The 17,343-nt window shown below is 35.7% G+C and overlaps 1 protein-coding gene and 1 long non-coding RNA gene across 2 annotated transcripts; both read left to right on the plus strand.

Moving 5' to 3' along the window:
• Nucleotides 1–509: 509 nt before the first annotated feature.
• LOC123876083 lies at nucleotides 510–3,165 on the plus strand. The gene is made up of 3 exons (XM_045922219.1): nucleotides 510–611; nucleotides 1,079–1,700; nucleotides 2,960–3,165. Exons 1-3 carry the CDS (start codon nucleotides 576–578, stop codon nucleotides 3,133–3,135), a joined length of 834 nt encoding a protein of 277 aa, XP_045778175.1. The 5' UTR covers nucleotides 510–575; the 3' UTR covers nucleotides 3,136–3,165.
• Nucleotides 3,166–5,351: 2,186 nt separating this feature from the next.
• Nucleotides 5,352–6,807, plus strand: LOC123876098. Its single transcript, XR_006798259.1, has 3 exons — nucleotides 5,352–5,445; nucleotides 6,130–6,274; nucleotides 6,594–6,807. It is a non-coding gene; the product is annotated as an uncharacterized LOC123876098 (long non-coding RNA).
• The last annotated feature ends 10,536 nt before the right edge of the window (nucleotides 6,808–17,343 follow it).

The raw sequence follows: 17,343 nt of genomic DNA on the forward strand, positions 1-17,343 counted from the left end.
ATAAATTCAACTCTTTCTTTCAATCTTTCTCTCCACTTAATTTGTTGCAGCGACAAGAGCTGTCAAAGAAAAAAATCGCTCAGCGATGCTCTGCTGGCAGTAAATACTTGCGCAATTTGCGCAGGGATTGTAGTTATGTATTATAATATTATCTTGGCCGCCTATCCGAGCGACTTGTGCGAGTGATTGCCCGTCGCACTCGCATCCTCGCTCATGGCCCAGCGACGAAACTATCCCAACTACACACTCATTTCTGTCGGACAAAGTAACTTGCCTTATAAAGAAAGTTATCATAATAATGAACTAAGTACCTATTTATGACTTAAGAATAATTTTAAGCGTATCCGATTTCAAAACATTTTAACCTACCTATACTGTACTATGCATAAGCATAAAATCCATTATGTACGAACATGTATTTAATAACCAAATTCAATTTTTAATATCGTCGAGAAATATTTATATTGGATGTTCAATTAACAGCGATTAGCCATCGCAAATTAAAAAAAAACATTATAAATACGCAAAAGAAAATATAAATTCATTAATATTTTTAATTCATTTGGAAGAGTAAAATGGCCTGTTTTCCTATAATTTTGCTTATAGCTGGGGTAAATATTTATTTATGTATTTTTTAATTTATTTATGACACCCCCAAACTTTATTTAAATATAACTATGTGATGCCTGCGACTTCGTCTGCGTGGTTAAAAACCTAAGTTTTTGAAAATCCTATGGGAACCATTCGATTTTCTGTGATAAGAAGTAGCCTATATTCGTTTTCGGGATGTCTACTTACCAAACGTCAAAATCGGATTAGCGGATAGGCCTTTAAAAATCCTGTGGGAACTATTTGATTTCCAGGATAAAAAGTAGCCTATAAGTCCATCTCTGGGATGCAAGCTATCTCTGTACCAAATTTCGTCAAAATCGATTAAACGGTAGAGCCGTGAAAAACTAGCAGACAGAGAGACAGACATACACTTTTGTAATTATAATATTATAGTATGAGTTATATTTATTTATCACTCAAGCCTTTTAGTTTTATTTATATTTACTAACTTAATCCGTATGTCTAGCTTCAAAAACATGATGTTATCACAAATGTGCTTGCTGGTACATTAAAAAATATGGTCGAAAACTGTAAAAGCATATATAATGATGAATCGGATTCCTATTTTCCACGACCGCTTCCTGAATACGGATCGACTAAGTTTCCTTATTGTCATCATGGAAAATTTGAAGAAGTAAAATATGACGATAGTAACATAAAATATGGTGATGATACAAAATTTGATATGACGCCGCTTTCTTTGAGTAGTGATAAATCCAATAAATGTAATATGAAAGCAGTTGTCCCAAAATATCCCGTGAAAGCAACACCAAAAACACTAGGAACCGAAGAGGATAAAAATATATATGACGCCGACAAATACTCACTTTTAAGGAAAAGAATCACAGTTAAAAAAATTACTATTCCTACTGTGGATAGCCGAAGTATACTAATAAAAGTTTTTGATAACGCAAATTCATTGGTTGCTGTGTCGAATAATTTGCTTCAAAAAATATTCAATGTAAAAGATGAAGACGACTTTTTAACAGATCCATTTTTTTCTAAGCTCACTTCTGGAACTTCTGTGTCTGGAAACAAGAATATTTCGTTTTTAGGAGTCCCTACAAAACACTTGGCAAATTTAATTAGTAAGTATACCATAACTACTAATAATGTACGTGATCAAATCAGGAATAAGGAGATGCGTGGGAACACCAGAGTAACCGACATATCTTAGCGGGTTACGAAGTTTAAGGGGCATGAGACGGGCCTGCCCGAAGAAATTAATTCTAGTGTCGACTATTCTCACAAATCAGTCGTTACTAGAATTAATTTCTTAAACTGGACCCTTTCAAGTAAAAATTTTTATATGAACCTGTGAGGATGACACTGCCATTGTCGCATATAAAATATCATAAGCCTACGTTCTCGTATTAGTTTACAAATTGAGAAAAACCAAATTAAATTCGAATTTCGCGGGTAGGCCTGTCGCTTCCACCTTAAGTAACGATAGGCCGGGCGTATAGTTCGAAAAACGTACGTAAACGTATAACACGAGTGTTCAACTTGTTTTAGGCATCAGTGGTTTAACCTGATTCTTGGTTGTAATTTTATGGTGAAACAATAAAAAAGATTATTATAACCGACTAGCTGATGCCCGCGACTTCGTTCGCGTGGATGTAGTTTTTTAAAAATCCCGTGGGAACTCTTTGATTTTCCGGGATAAAAAGTAGCCTATGTGCTAATCCAGAGTATAATCTATCTCCATTCTAAATTTCAGCCCAATCCGTCCAGTAGTTTTTGCGTGAAGGAGTAACAAACATACACACACACACACACACACACACACACACACACACACACATACAAACTTTCGCCTTTATAATATTAGTGTGAAGTGTGATACGGCGCGGCGTTGAGGTCCCAAGGTGCTGGAATTCTCCAGCGTGCGAAGACTCCACATTAGGTGGATGGACATCATCGCAGGACATAGTCGCAGGGAGCCGCTGGATTCAGGCGGCGCAAGACCTTGGAAGTCCCTACAAGAGACTATGTCCGGTAATAGACACTTACTTATCGGTTGATGATGATGATGATCATGACCATCCGTAAATATAATAGCTACATATTAAATGACATTATTTAATATCCACCCAACTTTTCAAATAAGTAAATACTTCATTAAAATATAATTTTTTCAATAGTCCCTGAAGATATTTAAAAAATGACAGTTAGTGGGAATTGCCGACAGAGAAGTGATGAAATAACAGTAGTTTTTCTTGGAATTTTAAATTAATTGTAGTTAACAAAAACCAATAATATTACTTTACTTTTACATGATCTCTCGGCACACCAAGCACTATTTTTCACTTCAATAAATTAAATTAATTGAAATCTTATATTTCAGTTGAAACGTACAAAAATCTACGTGATAGTGGCAGTAAGCAACTAAAAAAATTTTTGAAGCAAAATAAAGACTTAATAGAAGCTGCTTCGAAATTTTTAGAAGAACAAAGCCTAGAAGTGTATAACTTTAATACTAAGGGAAAAACAGGATTCATCTACGAACTATTTTGGAAGTAGACCTACGTTGTAAATAAAAAAACGAAATAACTTTTGTTTCATTTATTTCCATTGCGTTTTAAAATAACTAAGTAACTCGTATTAATTTTATTTAGCACTAGCTGATGCCCGCAGCTTCGCCCGCGTGGATTTAGGTTTTTAGAAATCCCGTGGGAACTTTTGAGTTCCCAGGACAAAAGTAGTTTATCCGTACCGCGCGACAAAGTCTTTACTTGGTAAATATACCTTCAATATCAATTTATAACCGACGACAGTTTCTAAATCCCATCCACTTTGATGATCAGATCCCCTGCAGCATCAGGATTGAGGAGTTGGAATCCAAATTTTTTATAGGGCAATGTCGCAAATTTCCTCTATCGATTAAAAAAAAAATTACGCAAATCGGTTCAGAAATCTCGGAGATTTCGGTATACATAGGTAGAAAAACACAACTCCTTTTTTGAAAGTCGGTTAAAAAAGTAGCCTATGTTACACCCTGATGAATCCTCTACTTGTCTGTGAAAGTCCCGTTAAAATTGGTTCAGCCGTTCCGAAGATTAGCCTTTTCAAACAGACAGACAGACAGACAGACAAAAATTTTAAAAACGTGTGATTCGGTTATGGTATCGTTCAAATAACCATATGAGCTTTATATGAGGTAGTTATTTCGAAATTACAGACAGACACTCCAATTTTATTTATTAGTATAGATGATGCGCGTACATAATCAAAATCATAAGCGAACAGACAAGCAGACAATAATAAACATACCCGTACGTATTATAAGAATACTACATATTAAGTAATACGTGGTTTTTAACCCCCGACCCAAAAAGAGGGGTGTTATAAGTTTGACGTGTGTATCTGTGTATCTGTCTATGGCATCGTAGCGCCTAAACGAATGGACCGATTATAATTTAGTTTTTTTTTTGTTTGAAAGGTGGCTTGATCGAGAGTGTTCTTAGCTATCGTCCAAGAAAATCGGTTCAGCCGTTTGAAAGTTATCAGCTTTTTTCTAGTTACTGTAACCTTCACTTGTCGGGGGTGTTATAAATTTTTAATTTACACTTGTTATAAAAAGACTACATAATAAGTATATATAGGTCCATGCATAATAATAAGCTTCCAATAAAATCATGTCTATGTCTTGTTTTTGAAACTAAGTATGGTATTTAATACTTTTTAGGGGTCCGTACCCGAAGGGGGCCAACGGGACCCTATTACTAAGCCTTTGCGCTCTGTCTGTCCATTCGTCCATCTGTCTATCAGCAGGCTGTATCTCATGAACTGTAAGAGGTAGAGAGTTGAAATTTTCACAGAATGTGTATTTTTAACCCCCGACCCAAAAAGAGGGGTGTTATAAGTTTGACGTGTGTATCTGTGTGTCTGTGTATCTGTGTATCTGTCTGTGGTATCGTAGCGCCTAAACGAATGAACCGATTTTAATTTACTTTTTATTGTTTGAAAGGTGGCTTGATCGAGAGTGTTCTTAGCTATAATCCAAAAAAAATGGTTCAGCCGTTTAAGAGTTATCAGCTCTTTTCTAGTTTTCTTGTAGAAAAGAAGGTTAGATAACCGTTAGGTTCATAATATTATGTCAATTGACAAATGTCAAGCTGTCAAGATGGACGTTGCCTAAATACATAATTATTTATTTGAAAATGATGTTTTGGAAAACTCAGATACTTTAGATAGTAGGCGCGGAATAGTCCAAGAAAATCAGTTCAGCCGTTTGAAAGTTATCAGGTCTTTTCGGTCTTTTCTAGTTACTGTAACCTTCACTTGTCGGGGGTGTTATAAATTTTTAATTTACACTTGTTAGTTATTCTATGGTTATTATAACAAAAATTAATTAAAAATTTCAAAATTGCCGCCATGAAAATGAAAAGTAGTTAAAAAATGTTATTTCTTGTACGATGGTACGGAATCCTTCGTGTAGGTGTTCGACTCGCACTTAGCCGATTTTTACAAACTCACAGCCCTTGTTAAAACCTTGTTGTTTTTGTGGACTCTCAAATTCCAATTTACTTATTAAAACTCAAAACTAGCAGAGTAAAAATGAAAGAAAGTCGAAATCGCTATTGTTGTAGTTTTTAAATTGTTAATCATAATGAGCTAAGTATAAAGTAATAAGTATAGAACATGAAACTATATTATATCGAATCTTGTAATCACATGTATGCTTAATTTGAACACTGGCTAATATGAATTATTAGCAAAATGTTTTCTTTTTCAATGCGAAAAATCACCAAATGCAAAAGAAAAATAGACGGCATAGGACGTAATAGTTTAATCAAAATGACTCGGACTTTATTAATATTTTTTATATCGGTGAGTAGCTAATACAAAATCTATTTTGCTTACAATTTTGTGTTTACTTTATAAAGTACTTACTAACTGATGCCCATGACTTCATTCCCGTGGATATAGGTTTTTAAAAATCCCGTGGGAACTCATTGATTTTCCGGGATGAAAAGAAGCCTATGTGTTCATCTAGGTTATAATCTATCTCCAATCCAAATTTCACCCAAATCCGTCCAGTTTTTGCGTGAAAGAGTAACAAACATACACACATACATTTATACAGACTTACCCCTTTATAATATTAGTGTTATTAGTGTGATAGAGTATATAAAGTGAATAGAGGAAGTAGCGGGAAGCGACTGGATGATAAAGACGGTTGGTCGTGTTTGGTGGCAAGCTCATAAACCTAGAGGAATAAAACTATGGACGAAAAATATGGATGCATGCAGGCAATGGATTGTTTTTTTATTTATTTTTTATTTATATTTATTAAGCTTCTAGAATGTACACTCAATACAGGGTATTTTTTCTACATTCAGTGCCACAAAAACCACAGTTTGTCTTTTTAAAAAGATTTTTCATTAGAGCTTCTTATAAATTGTATATTTCGAACCATAGGTATGATTAGCCCTAGCTCTTTATAATATTCTTGTAATTTATATTATGTTTCAAAAATTAGGACCTATGTGTAATAAAAATTATAAAATCTAGGTAACAATAATGGATCAATTAATCAAGAGTAGCGTGAACGGAGTTAGTAACAACAATTTAAATGATGAAGTAGAACACGAAAGTACCAGTACTTTCCAGCAAAGACTGAAAATGCTACCTATAAAAGTATTTTTGCAAGCATTGAGTAAGTATGCGGAATTGGATTCATTTAAGACCAGCCAATCTCCAGAAATCTTAACCTTCTGATTGGAGATATTATGATGCTCAAGTTTGTGTGCAAACGACAATGCACTCTTTATTCCCTCACTCTCAGAGTCCGATGGGACGGCAATCCGACACAATAGCAATGGATTCTAGCAATATAAGTCGTATTTCATATGCTTTCAACCTACTTATGAAGATTTGGATAGGTTAAAATCCTTGAAAGAAGAACAAGTTATTTTTGTTTTATGTTTATCTGTGTGTAGGATAGATCTTTCTGTATTGATTACTATTTTTTGCAGAAACCAAAAATGCACTATCGAATGGAATGTCCAAAACAATGCAGTTAAACGGCAGAATGGTGGAGGGTTTACAGGAGTCATCTGGAGCACTCGTTGGTCTTGTTAAAGATGGCATTGGCGATTTGCGTACCTTAGTTTTTGGGAATTAATAATTACCACCCATATTTTCGTCCATTGTTTCGTCCGCGTGGATTAAGATCTTAAAAAAATCCTGTGGGAACTGTTTTATTTTCTAGGATATACGATCTCCGTTTAGCTATAATGCAAGCTACCACTGGTTATATGCCAGATTTCGTTTCGATCAGTTCAGCGGTTGAACAGTAAAAAGTGACAGGCAGATACACTTTCCTATTTATATTAAATAATGGCCAAGTTTACCAAAAATCCTGTGGGAACTATTTTATTTACCAGGATAAAAATTGCCTTTAGCCATCTCCAGATTATAAGTTATCACTGAACCAAGTTTTGTGAACACGTTAAGCAGATATGCCGCAAAAAAGTGACAAACAGACAAACACACACTTTTACATTTATGATATTATAAGTATGGATTAGTAGCTGCTAACTACTAGAGGGCATGTAAATGTAATATCAAACTAGATCGTCCACCTTTCTCATTCGTCACTTTCTGTTGGTCCAGCGCTGGTACTGTGTTAGCACAAGTCGTCCCACGGTAGGTACTTGTTCCCTTAGTCCAGTAGTGGACTAAGAAGTCTGGTCTAAGAAGAAACCAACAAACTCTTTAGCTTCGACCACAGCTCATTTAGCTTAATATTAACAGCTAATTATGGTAAAACTATTAAAACATGAACGATAAAAGTTAAATCTGATAGTCGAAGGCGTGTCGCCGACTCAAATGGCTTTGAATGTCCTCTCCAAGGCTCCAACTTTTCACATTAAGTTCGCCAACTACAGCTAGTGCTACAAGGCGAACTTGAAACTCATCCAAAAAATGTATTAATTTATTTATCGTAGAGATAATAATTATTTAACTTATCGGCTGCGAGATAATTAAAATAAAGTTATGTAAGGGCCGATTTTTAAACCAATAAATTCCATACCATCGTACAATAATACTTTTTAACCTCTGACCCAAAAAGAGGGGTGCTATAAGTTTGACGTGTGTATCTGTGTATCTGTCTGTGGCATCGTAGCTCCGAAACTAATGAACCGATTTAAATATTTTTTTTTGTTTGAAAGGTGTCTTGATCGAGAATGTTCTTAGCTATAATCCAAGAAAATCGGTTCAGCCGTTTGAAAGTTATCAGCTCTTTTCTAGTTACTGTAACCTTCACTTGTCGGGAGTGTTATAAATTTTCAATTTCCACTTGTTTTTGTGATGTAATCACAAATTCGTGGTGTTCGGATTTTTTCCTTTTCTTGTGCTTATAAGACTGCTGCCTGCCAAACTTCATGATAGGTCAATGGATACCCTATAGGTTTTCATTCTCTTGACGGGACAGACACGACACGACAGACAGATAACAAAGTGATCCTTTAGGAGTTCCTTTTTCTCTGGAGATACGAAACCCTAAAAATTAAAACATTATAGAGATGATATTATTTCGATATCAGAAAGGCAAGGCAAGATAAACATTCACAATTAAACACATGACACAATTAGCTTCAGCGTAATTATGTCTTTGGAACAATGCATATGCAAAGCAGGGAGCATGCACGTTATATTATTCACTGAAAGCCTATTATATTTTGAGTCAAGCTCGTTAACGCAGCATATGCTATGCTGTGGATGGCTTTAAGTAGGAAGTTACCATTGTTCTTGACTTTGTTTTGAAAAGTTCCATTCTTGAAGAATGAGATTATTTTCAAGCATCTAATAAATACAGGGCGTAATCAGAACGCTAGCAAAAAACGGAGGCAGGTCCTCCTCCTCTAGCATCATTCAGATGTTTTATTTGCAATATATTGTAAACTTTAAAAAAACACAGGTTTTTTTCGCATTTTTAGGGTTCCGTACCTCAAAAGGAAAAACGGAACCCTTATAAGATCGCTTTGTTGTCTGTCTGTCTGTCGTCCGTCCTTCCGTCCGTCTGTCGTGTCTGTCCTAGAAAACGTATAGGGTACTTCCCGTTGACCTAGAAAGGAAAGAGTTGGAAAACTGTGAATTTTGTTGTATGTGACCCAGTGTGTCAGTTTTTGTCTATGTCTTTGAAACAAAAATTATGAAAGTACTACGCTTTAAAAGTTTAGAAACAATTACCCAAACAATCATACTGAAATGAAAGTGTTATTAAACCGATTCTAGATTTTAATATCTCGTAACACCCTCATTATTGTTCATAATTAACAAAACAAAACTCTAATTCTCCCCGACCTTTTGTAATTAAAATATTGCGAATAATTAAGATACCCCTCCGTACAATTATCCACACAAATTATGTTATACTGTTTTAGACAATTTTAGATAATTAGCATGGAATTAAATTCTCGGTTTAAAGTAAATATGAAATTGGATTTTAGGAATGAGAAATAAATATTAATTCTTAGGTAGGCACCTAATTACCTATATTTTATTTTTACATTCTTTAGACTCTACCTGAGTTTTGGGGGTTCGATTATCCTTTTATCGGGTTTATTATAAAACTATGAACCAAAATATGATTGGCCTTTGTTTTGTTAGGCCTGTATAGCTCAGCTGTAGCTGTTTTTCTGTCATACATTTTTGTATTAACAAAACGTCACATTTATGGTAGGTGTTTTAAAGGTGTTTTTCATACATAAAAATGTCATATATTATGTCATATTAACTTCTATATTTTCGATTAAGTTTCAGAATATTGTACCTATTACGATAGTGTATTTAAATCACTGGACCCCCAAAAACTTTATCAAAAATACTTCTCAACCTCTCAAATTTAAAAATATGCTTTAAGAATTGCAAAACCTAGTTTAATTCCCTGCAATTCTTAATTGATTTTTGTCGACAACTGTACCAAGGTAATCCTGTAAGAAAGTTTGCTTCACTCGCGCATAATCAAGTCCAAAACTTTTGGCAAGCCGAGCCTCGCACTTCTAATTGCAATGCGAATCTATTACGTGGTTTTACTTTGTGAATATTGTAATAAGATATCAGCTTAGGCATAACTTATTATTCTCTTGGATTATATTCTTGGATTATTATGGATACCTATACCTACAGGGTGTTTGGTAATTAGTATATAATGACGACACGTACCCATGCTACTTTGAACTGATAAATACAATGCTGAAGTAAAATGACGAAATAAAATTATAAAAATTTCCATACAAAATTTAAATTTTTTTTTTATGTCCAAGTTTTCATGGCCCTAACGTGCCCTAACTCACTGAGATCATTGGTCTTGGCCTATCTAAAGATGGCCAACGATCTCAGTGAGTTAGGGCACGTCAGGGTCATGAAAACTTTGACATTTTTTTTTTGTATTGTAATTTTTATAATTTTATTTCGTCATTATACTTCAGCATTGTATTTATCAGACCAAAGTAGCATGGGTACGTGTCGTCATTATATACTAATTACCAAACACCCTGTATAATAAGACGTTATTATCCAGGGATCCTTTAGGATGGATTTCCTATACTTACCTTAAACTTTACTATTTCTTTATTATTTGAAAGACACATAAGTAGGAAACTACATATACCTACGAAGGAGTATACGAAAAATTTTGCAATTCACTCCAAGCCATACCCGCTTATCGGTGGCAAAGAGTTCCTGCTCGTAACGACATATTCGATTTAACGTATCGTTTGGAAAGGATACTTTTAGATAGATACGTCCTAACTACGCAGAGATTGTTGAGAATATTGAAATTCTGTTACATCCGTAAATACTCTTATCTCTTTTAATGATGCTTTCATGTTCATAGAACGAGCTTAGACATAGGACATTTTTCAGTAAATACGTTTAAAATCACTCAATCTCTCGGGACACTTTTATTAACCCCCGACCCAAAAGGAGGGGTGTTATAAGTTTGACGTGTGTATCTGTGTATCTGGCTGTGGCATCGTAGCTCCTAAACTAATGAACCGATTTTAATTTAGTTTTTTTTTTGTTTGAAAGGTGGCTTGATCGAGAGTGTTCTCAGTTATAACCCAAGAAAATCGGTTCAGCCGTTTGAAAGTTATCAGCTCTTTTCTAGTTACTGTAACCTTCACTTGTCGGGGGTGTTATAAATTTTTAATTTTCACTTGTATTTAGAGTTGATGCCTACGAATAATACTACTAATGTCTGGGAAAGTAGCTTTTAAACGATTGCCTATGAAATTCAACTTAGGTATTTGTCGAGTATTTTTCTGGGAAATCGAGACACTGGACTATTATCATCATCATGATCAACCCATTGCCGGCCTACTACTGAGAACGGGTCTCCTATCAGAATGGCTTTAAGCCATAGTCTGCTAGCTACCCCAGTGCGGATTGGCAGGGTTCACACACCTTTGAATACATTATGGAGAACTCTTAAGCGTACCGGATTCCTCACCGTTAAAGCAAGTGATATTTTAATTGCCTAAAATGCACCGAAAAATAAAAGGTGCATGCCTGGAATCTCACCCTCGACCTCCCAAAAAGAAGGCGGACGTCTTAACCATTAGGTTATCACCACTCTATTATAAATACATCAAAATGTCATGTATAATTATTGGTATCATAAGTATTTAATTAAATGTAAGCAGGTACCTGACTACCTATGATGAAATAATCAAAGCTCGAATAGTGAGAAAGAAAGTCAGTACAATGTGTATTGAGTCGAAGTAAGAGGTTCATACAAATCTATAAAACGCTTTGGAAATTCTCTAAAGTATTTGCGGGGCTTCCAGTCGGCGCTAACTTTTATACTGGAAGAGGCTTAGTGGAAAACTTCGGGACCATTCCGAAAGCTGAACTTAATTCTATAAGTAGACCGTTTTCAGCCAGACTATTAGATGCTCGCGTGCCTCTAATACAAAGTTACCCGTAGGTGTGTTTGGAACTTTTAGATATTGCAATCGTACTTAGGTACTTACACAGTATATATTTTCGACGCGACAGGTCGAGATGGCAATCGATGGGGAGCGAGTGTGCGGGTGGGGACGCCCCGCACAGCCGCACAGCCCCCGCACTAACCCGGCTGGTACCATAAATCATGGATCTAACGCTACTTGTAAACCATTTAAACAGAGGTGTATTAATTAGTACGACTTTATCACTTTAAGAGGGCTCTCTCCGTCACTCGTTTCATACAATCGTAGTTCCAATTTCATTTGAATATTAAGCAACCAAAGTCCATGAAATTTTGCAGACATATTCTAGAAACTAATATCTATGTCTGTGGTTTTCCAGATTTCTGTTAAAATATTCGGTTTCAAAGTTACGCGGTCCTAAAAATTTTCATACAAATCTTTGAGCCCCTGTAATTTTAAAACTACATATTTTTAGAAAAATCTAAAACACCACAGACACAGATATTAGTTTCTAGAATATGTCTGCAAAATTTGATGGACTTTGGTTGCTTAATATTCAAATGAAATTGGAACTACGATTGTATGAAACGAGTGACGGAGAGAGCCCTGTTAATATGACGGAATTACTCCGATCCATAACAAGACAGCCTATATCGCAGCGCTGATCACGCAGCGATCGTGTTTGCGAGTGCCGCCGATAGGTAGCAATTACAATAACTCAGGGGACAACGCCTGACCTATCTCCGAATCCATTAGCTATTACTGCTGTAGGGTTGCCAGGTCACTGTCCTATTCGTTAGAATCTTTTCCATATCTTTTGATTTATATTTGTAACTAGCTGATGCCCGCAGCTTCGCCCGCGTGGATTGGTCAGATCCCCTGCAGCATCAGGATTGAGGAGTTGGAATCCAAATTTCTTAAGAAACAATGTCGCAAAGTTCCTCTATCGATTAAAAAAGAAATGACGCAAATCGGTTCAGAAATTTCGGAGATTTCGGTGCACATAGGTAGAAAAACACAACTCACTTCTTGAAAGTCGGTTAAAAAAGTAGCCTATGTTACACCCTGGTCAATCCTCTACTTGTATGTGAAAATCCCGTTAAAATCGGTTCAGCCGTTCCGAAGATTAGCCTTTTCAAACAGACAGACAGACAGACAGACAGACAGACAGACAGACAGACAGACAGACAGACAGACAAAAATTTTAAAAACGTGTGATTCAGGGATGGTATCGTTCAAATAACCATATGACCTTAATATGTGGAAGTTATTTCGAAATTACAGACAGACACTCCAATTTTATTTATTAGTATAGATGTCCCACCTCTAGTCAGAAAACGGCGCAAAAAGGTTAGCATTATTTGCGTTTGCTTTGCGTTTACTAAAGAATAGAGTTCTCCATAATGTTCTCAAAGGTGTGTGAAGTCTGCTAATACGCGCTGAGGCAGCGTAGTGGACTATAGCCTTAATCCTTGCAGAGCGGAGTCCCATGCTCCAAAAAGACTAAATCCTTGCGGACGACGGCGACGCGACGTTGCGGATTTAGCAATTAATAAGGCACTTAGACAAAAGGATTGATTCTTAAATCCATACTAATATTATAAATGCGAAAGTGTGTCTGTCTGTCTGTCTGTCTGTCTGCTACCTTTTCACGGCCCAACAGTTTACCCGATTCTGACGAAATTTGGTACAGGGTTAGCTTATATCACGGGGACGGACATAGGCTACTTTTTATCCCGGAAAATCAAAGAGTTCTCACGGGATTCCTAAAAACCCATCCGCTTAACCGATTTATATGAAATTTTGTACCGTGGTAGCTTGCGTCCCTGTAATTACATAGGCATTTTATCCCGAAAAATCAAACAGTTCCCACGGGATCTTAAAAATCTAAATCCACGCGGACGAAGTCGCGGGCATCCTCTAGTTATGGATAAAAAATTAAACTCGTTATTGACAGCCCTAATCACGAGCAGTTCAGACGTCCTTTATGGTGACGAATGTTTGTATATTGTAGGCACATAGTCGTATATTGATTGTTTATCGAAATAATAAATCGATGTTAGCTAACTGTACGTTTTTCTGAGAAAAATCTGTGTAAAAAATGTAATCCTAAGTAGTTCAGCCTTTTCTGTGAAAAGAAACAGGATTACCAGAGAGTACTAGAGTGAGGGTACTCTCGGATTAATCAGGCCATATCTTGAAAAAAACCGGCCAAGTGCGAGTCGGACTCGCGCACCGAGGGTTCCGTACTCGGGTATTTGTTACATAAACATAACAAGACATATTTACTTAGTTCAGTTATAATAACAAAACATTATCGTGCACCTGTTTTCCCAACTAATAAAAACTGTGTCTCGTAAAACAGGGCTTCCAGCTCAGTGAAAACAATACAAACTAAGGAAAATATACGCGTATAAGTCTATGTTATGTGTGTGAAACAGGAAAACTCTAATTGAAAAACGCACGTTTATACCAACTGTAATTTTGTAAAGTAACGACTACCTATGTTAATCAAAGCATATACAAGGGGATGTGAATAGTGAGGAATATACGAGGCATATAGTACAGTTGAACTCTAAGTGGATAAGTAAGTGTGGCGGTGATTCAACAAATACGAAGCGGGGTTGTACGATGGAAATCACTTAGCATAATATGACAAATAGCGCTTGAGTGACACGCTTTTAAGGGACAAATAACCGTCTAGGTACTCCATTCTATTTACTGGATAAGAAAAATGTTTTTGAAATGTTTTCTCGTCTAAGCGCACTTTGTAGTGGATTGGTCGTCCGTGAACTATAAAGAACAGGCCCAAAATTTGATAGGTTATCAATTATCATACAAATTTAATCGTAATAATTTATTTAACCAGGACTATGCCTAAAACTGTTCTCATTCGGACAGGTGACACGTGCTCTGTGCTTAGTGAGCTGGCCAAGGATTGATCATGATGATGATAGCCTAAACTGTTCTCATCCTAAGAAGTGAACGTGCTCAGTAGTGGGGCGGTGTCGGGTTGAATGATGATGAATCAGTTTTTTTTAAATAAATACCTATATGACGCTAAACACAAGTAATGTTTTGTTTTCCTCTGTAAAAACAATATTTTTTTGCACGTTATTTTTTAAAGCTCAATTTGAGACCAGTTACGAGGTAATAATTTTTTTTTCTTGACTCAGTTCTTTCATCTCTTTACTAAACAAACTAGATCTAGCAGATAGATTTAAAAAGTAAAAGTACAAAAATCGTGAAACTTTCTAAAAGCCAGCAAAATAGAGACAAAGCGAAATCCTCGGAGTTAGTTAAAACCCTCATGTCACTGGCTGCCCTAAAGCAACAGAAAGTTCCACACAAAAGAAAGTAAACAAATACTTTGTATTGAAAGTTGGCTAGTTAGCCGGCCACCCGATAGGGGTCCAACTAATAAAACAAACTTCCATCAAACTCATTATTATTTGGCTGGTAGGTATTGGATGGATAAAAGGCCATATTGTCGGATTAAGGAGTAAATCCCTGAAACCTCAAAACTGAAAATCCCTAAGGGTGTACCTAATTTCCAAAAATCGTAAAAAGTGTAGGTTTTTCTCTTTCTTTTACCGAAATTCCAAGTACCAATTATATTTTCACGCATAGTTTTAATATAACTTGTAAAATAACAGACTTTCCTATTTAATTAACATACTTGGCGGTAGAATTTCCAAAAAGCCAGAAAAATTACATCTTCCATACTTTTTATTATTGCTTTACTTTTATGTTTTTCTTTTTTTTAACCCCCGACCCAAAAAGAGGGGTGTTATAAGTTTGACGTGTGTATCTGTGTATCTGTCTGTGGCATCGTAGCTCCTAAACTAATGAACCAATTTTAATTTTTTTTTTTTTTTGTTTGAAAGGTGGCTTGATCGAGAGTGTTCTTAGCTAAAATCCAAGAAAACCGGTTCACCCGTTTGAAAGTTATGAGCTCTTTTCTAGTTACTGTAACCTTCACTTGTCGGGGGTGTTATAAATTTTTAATTTACACTTCTTAATAATAGTGTACAATAAAGCATATGCCAATTATTATATTTTCATGTCGTCCTCCTAAGGGGTGGAATTTCCAAAAATATTTTCTGAATGAGTGCCTACTGTCTACTGTACTGTCAATAAAAAAAATCTACTGTCAAAACTTCACGTTTCTAATTTAGCAATTTGACTGTGCTAATCAGGTTCTAATAGATCGGGACGTCAGTCAATCAGGTATTTTTATGAGGTTGTAGATTAAACTGAACTTTTGGGTAGGTACAACCTAATTTCTAACAGAAACTTCTAGAACCCTAGAAGTTATAATAGAATAGAAAATTGTAGAGAATTTACCTACAAATAAATAAGCTCATTTGTGTAGCTAGCGAGTATTTGGTTAAGCTTAATCTCCTCGCGAGCCGGCCAGTGCATTAAAGGCTAAATGAACGAACTTTTCGGATCCTAGCGAAGTTGAGATAAGCCTATCGATTAGTTCTTTGCGGCCGAGTTTCGACCAAATTCCGTAAAATGGTTAAGAATTAAAGTAAACAGTGCTGCGATTATGAGCAAACAGGAAGAAAATAGGTACTTTAATGATCGAACAATTTTGAACAGAAAGATGAGACTTGGATTAAGTCGCTTAGATCTTAGAAGCTTAGATCGACTCCACTAACCATACACTAACCTAATAAAGTTTAAGTTAAATTTTCTATATCTGTTCTCTTTTTCTTGTCAACCCTGGAATAAACTTGTCAACAAGTGTAAATTAAAATTTATAACACCCCGACAAGTGAAGGTTACACTAACTAGAAAAGAGTTGATAACTTTCAAACGGCTGTACCGATTTTCTTGGATTATAGCTAAGAACACTCTCGATCAAGCCACCTTTCAAACAAAAAAAACTAAATTAAATTCGGTTCATTGATTTAGGAGCTACGATGCCACAGACAGATACACAGATACACACGTTATAACACCCTTCTTTTTGGGTCGGGGGTTAAAAAGGCAGTTTACTGCAACTAGGCCTTAATATTATAAATACGAAAGTGTATGTTACCTGCCTTTATAAACAAATATTATTTTATTTTACACCTTGATTACCGAGTTACTCTAGATAAATTGTACTTATTGTTTAAAAAGTTTTTAATTATTTTATCAAGAAGCTAATTCTTTTTAAAATCCAGACAATACTAAATGAGAGAACGAACTAAAGCAATCCGTCGATAAGCTTTTCGATCTCTTCATTGCAGTTAAGCTGCCGAGAAAATTTCGCATCAATTCTGATTGAATGCAAAAAAATGCTTTCTCTATAATAAGTAATTTTACAAAAAAATATTCTAAAGAGCCTTATAACTTTTCAGGCGTTTTTCATATTTCCATATATGTATTTAGCATTGACAAAAGAATACAGCTAGGCTAGGCAGCATTTGAATAACTCAAAATTTAAAAACCCCCGACACAAAAACCTCTATAAGAAAATTAGAAAAGAGCTGATAACTTTCAAACGGCTGAACCGATTTTCTTCAATATAGCTAAGAAACACTCTCGATCAAGTCACCTTTCAAGCAAAAAGAACTAAATTAAAATCGGGTCATTAGTTTAGGAGCTACGATGCCACAGGCACAAACACAGGTACACAGATACACACGTCAAACTTATAACACCCCTCTTTTTGGGTCGGGGGTTAAAAATAAGTGTGCCCTACCTGTGATGACCTATGGCGCTTCCCCTAGGGGGTAAAATAGGGGTTTGAAATTCATATAGTCCTCGGCACGCGGACGAAGTCGCGGACTTAAGACAGTTATAGTATATA

The sequence above is a fragment of the Maniola jurtina genome, chromosome 21, assembly GCF_905333055.1.
Source record: "Maniola jurtina chromosome 21, ilManJurt1.1, whole genome shotgun sequence".
NCBI classification, from domain to species: Eukaryota; Metazoa; Arthropoda; class Insecta; order Lepidoptera; family Nymphalidae; genus Maniola; species Maniola jurtina.

What these genes read in the sequence shown, in the direction of transcription:
- LOC123876083 (XM_045922219.1), top strand. Translation starts at nt 576, where the DNA reads ATGGCCTGTTTTCCTATAATTTTGCTTATAGCTGGG. An exon ending in TAATTTTGCTTATAGCTGGG is followed by an intron (nt 612 to 1,078) that starts GTAAATATTTAT and finishes CCGTATGTCTAG; the next exon opens with CTTCAAAAACATGATGTTAT. An exon ending in ACACTTGGCAAATTTAATTA is followed by an intron (nt 1,701 to 2,959) that starts GTAAGTATACCA and finishes CTTATATTTCAG; the next exon opens with TTGAAACGTACAAAAATCTA.